A 4,209-nucleotide genomic window follows, 5' to 3' on the forward strand; every position below is an offset into this window, starting at 1 on the left:
ATATATATATAAACATGCATGCATATACATGTGTATATATATACTAATATAGACATTTTTCCTGATATCGGCAAAGTCCCATGCCATTTGCCTGGCCGAGTTTTAGAGAATGCTGAATCCTAAATAACAAGCCACGTTGTTTATTCCGGAAACGCATAAAGTATTGTAAGTTTTATTTGCGTATAAACACATACACTGTATATACATATAATATATATACATATATATATGCATATACATATATACACACACATATATAGTGTATACGTTTAGTGTGTATATATATTCACATGTATATACACTACACTACACACACACACACACATACAATCACATACATACACACACGTACGCGAGCATACACACACATGTATACATATTTGAATATAAATATATTTATATATATTATCTTTGCGTCTTGCACTCGTGTCAGAGTGCCTTTCAATGATATTTTGTTATGTTTGTATCGAGGCTTACCATCCATTCCAGACCTCTGGTCGCCTTTGATTAATTTGTTATACGTGTATGATTGGGAAAAATTATACCAGTTATAATAATTATCTATATATAAATGTGGATATTTTCTGAATTTCTTTGAGTCTTTTAAGTCAACACGCATACACACACATACATATATATATATATATATATATATATATATATATATATATATATATATATATATATATATATACATGTTTGTCTAGTTATCTATCTATACATACACTCACAGACACACGAACCCATATATAGATGTGAATGTATATATACATATTTATATATGTGTGAGTAAATATATGCATATATATTATTATGTATCTATTTTTATCACACAGATACACATATAAGCGTGTGTGTGTGTGTGTGTGTGTGTACATGTTACATATATGCATGTGTAATATTAACTATCTAAAATAATGTGGTAAAACTCTTTTGAATAGTGAATATTTATTTTAAGTGCCAGCATTTTACACACAATCGAATGAATTTATATATGCATACACATAATACTAAAAATAAATGATCTTGCTGCTGGAGATGCCTAAGCCAGGGAAGTTCTTTCTGCGTTTAACACATTTCGTACAGCATGGAGGCGTTGGTGCAATAGAGGGACACAGACACGGTGATATCCCTATTGTAAGAGGTAGACGTGATCATGAGAGTCGAAATGCTTGTCCTCCAAACCGTGAAGAGTTTCCCCCTGTCGGTGCCTTCTTCGGGTTGTTCAATCTCGGTGTTCACTACACTGCCAGCGAGTGTCTCGTAGGCGCCAGGGTTGTAATTGTTACCGATGTCTAGCCTGACTCTACGACGTCGCCTCCGGCCGGAGCAGGTGGTGGAGGCGACAGCTGGCGGAACAGGGCGGGACTTGGTCTTCGTAAGTTTTGTCAGTCCAAGTTGCAGTTCGCTCAGTTCCAACGATTAGCCACTCAAGGGCGGCCCCTCATGGATATGAACTGGATTTTAAAAAGTTCAGAACTCCAAAAGAACCACTAGCTGAATTGAAATACTTACATTTGGCGCAAGTGTAATGAGCCATAACGGTGACAGTACTAACATGTGTCACAGTAGTTGTGCCAAATTGGGCGAGGAGTCTCGCTTGAGCCCCTGTGAAAAAGAAAATACATTGTATGTCCCATAGCTTGGAACTGAAAAAGTTATATAATTCATAACAGCGTATAAAAAATCTTTGTTACTTTTGTATACCAATATTTCAGTATAAAAGCCAAGGTAAACAGAAAACGATTGATAATGATATCGATGATTTATCTGCCACCTTGCGAATCATCATCATCAGCCTGGACGGCGCACACCACTGAGGCGAACAAAAGAACAACTGCAAACTTCTGTTGGGAAATTGTTATTTAACATTGTATCAAAACAAGGACGCAGACATTTAGTTTTTCTTGATATACTTAACAGTTCTCATGATACCTTTAATCCCAACATTTTGACTACATAATTATCTCCATACAGCTCAATAAATGATATTTACTCAAAAATAAGTAGTGTCCGAGTAATGGAATATCATATAGCAATGATTTATCTCCACATATGGAAGGAACACTAGTTATTTTCTGAAATAGAAATCTGTTATAGACCATCGTTGTGAGTGAAGTCAAACACCGAAACCACTCTTATAAACACCTCGAATGCAGCTGAGAATGAGGGTGAGGAAGCGAGGGTGGGCGGAGCACAAGCAGCCGTAAACCAAGGACAGCTGGACACTGGAGTAGGAAGAACCAGCCTAAATATGCTCCCTCTCCTCCTTTGTCACCTCCAGCCCCCCATCCCAAGCGATGTCAAAGTACACACACAAGGAAGAATTTAGGAGGGGGGGGGGAAGTACCTCTCTCCAGATTTATCCAAGTCTTTACTGCTCATTTAGGCATAGGTATTCATTAGTGCTGTCTCTATTTTATAAGTTTTTTTTCTAGTTACCATTATCATTGCTATTACCAAGATTACGAGTAACATCCTTGTCATAGAAATGGTCTTATTCTTATAACAATTAGTTATACATACATACATGAATATACATACATATGTAATATATATATATATATATATATATATATATATATATATATATATACATACATAATAGGATATAAATATATATATATATATATATATATATATATATATATATATATATATATATATGGGTATAGGCCTACATATGCGCGAGCACAGACATATATATAAATACGATTATATAGAGAGATATAAATATCGATATAGATAAATAGATACTTATAAATATATATGCATATATATATATATATATATATATATATATATATATATATATATACATGTATTTATACGTGTATATGTATGAATACATAAAGAAATATATATGTGTATGTATATATACACATATGTATGTATGTATGTATGTATGTATACATATAAATATACGCGCATACATACACACATATATGTATGTATATATACATACACATATCTGCACACACATATGTACACACACACACACACACACATATATATATATATATATATACATATACATATATATATATACATAAATATATATACACATAAATATATATACATATATATGTATCTATATACATATATATGTATATATATATATATATATATATAAACATACACATATGTGTATATATATGTATATACACACACACAAATATATATATATATATATATATATATATATATATATATATATATATATATATATATATATACATACACATATATCATCATCATCATTGCGGAGCTAACGCCGACGGGGGCGCATAGCCGCATCCATCCTTTGCTTGTACCTGCGAGGGTCCCTCATAGCAAGTCGCCAGACAGGGACTCGGCCCATCTCAAGCTCCTCACGACAGGTTTGATCGATCTACCCAAGCCACGACTTCCTAGGTCGACCCACAGGCCTCCTCCACCCAGGGTTGTCTCGAACAGAGACAACCTGGTGGGCAGGATCATCCTGAGGGAAGCGAGCCAGGTGGCCGTAAAGCCTGAGTTGGCGATCACGGATTGTGCAGGTAATAGGTCCTGTGTCAGTCTCACGGTGCAGTCGTTGGTTGGACACATAGTCCCGCCAGCAGTAATCCATGATCCGGCGCAAGGACCTATTACAAAAGGTATCAAAGTCGAGACTCCAAGGCGCAGGATAGTGTATAGGTTTCACTACCGTATAGCAAAACTGGGACTATCAGGGCCTTGAAGATACGAAGCTTGGTCCTTCTGCACAGGTACCGGCATCTCCAAATACTCTTGTCGAGAGAGTTCATGACCCCTGCTGCCAGGCCAATCCGCCTGCTGACTTCATGGTCTGACAGCCCAGAGTTATGAACTACACTACCAAGGTATGTAAAGCTCTCTGTGACTTCAATGTCCTCGCCGCAAGCACGTACCGACTGAACAGGTTCTCCTAATATGTCCCCAAAGTCCTGGATCTTGGTCTTGGTCCAGTATCCAGTCCATGCAAGTGTTGAAAAGAGTTGGTGCAAGGACACAGCCTTGGCTCACTCCTGAACTAACAGGAAAGAAGCTTGACAGGCCCCCACCACACTTTACAGCATATATATGCATATACATATATATAAATATATAGACATATATAAATATATATACATACATAAATATATATACATATATAAATATAATTATATATATATATATATATATATATATATATATATACATACCTAT

General features: G+C 35.4%; 1 protein-coding gene across 1 annotated transcript; it reads right to left on the bottom strand.

The window, feature by feature from the left end:
- Positions 1-947: 947 nt before the first annotated feature.
- LOC113828322 (uncharacterized) lies at positions 948-2,082 on the bottom strand. The gene is made up of 3 exons (XM_070138781.1): positions 1,778-2,082; positions 1,516-1,608; positions 948-1,349 (listed from the first exon to the last, which is right to left on the bottom strand). Exons 2-3 carry the CDS (start codon positions 1,538-1,540, stop codon positions 1,069-1,071), a joined length of 306 nt encoding a protein of 101 aa, XP_069994882.1. The 5' UTR covers positions 1,541-1,608; positions 1,778-2,082; the 3' UTR covers positions 948-1,068.
- Between the last annotated feature and the right edge of the window lie 2,127 nt (positions 2,083-4,209).

Source organism: Penaeus vannamei, chromosome 3 (genome assembly GCF_042767895.1).
Source record: "Penaeus vannamei isolate JL-2024 chromosome 3, ASM4276789v1, whole genome shotgun sequence".
Taxonomy (NCBI): Eukaryota; Metazoa; Arthropoda; class Malacostraca; order Decapoda; family Penaeidae; genus Penaeus; species Penaeus vannamei.

Coding starts and splice junctions, on each gene's coding strand:
- LOC113828322 (XM_070138781.1), bottom strand. CDS start 1,540: ATGGCTCATTACACTTGCGCCAAAT. Junction 1,350..1,515: donor TCATTACACTTGCGCCAAAT/GTAAGTATTTCA, acceptor CTGTTCCGCCAG/CTGTCGCCTCCACCACCTGC.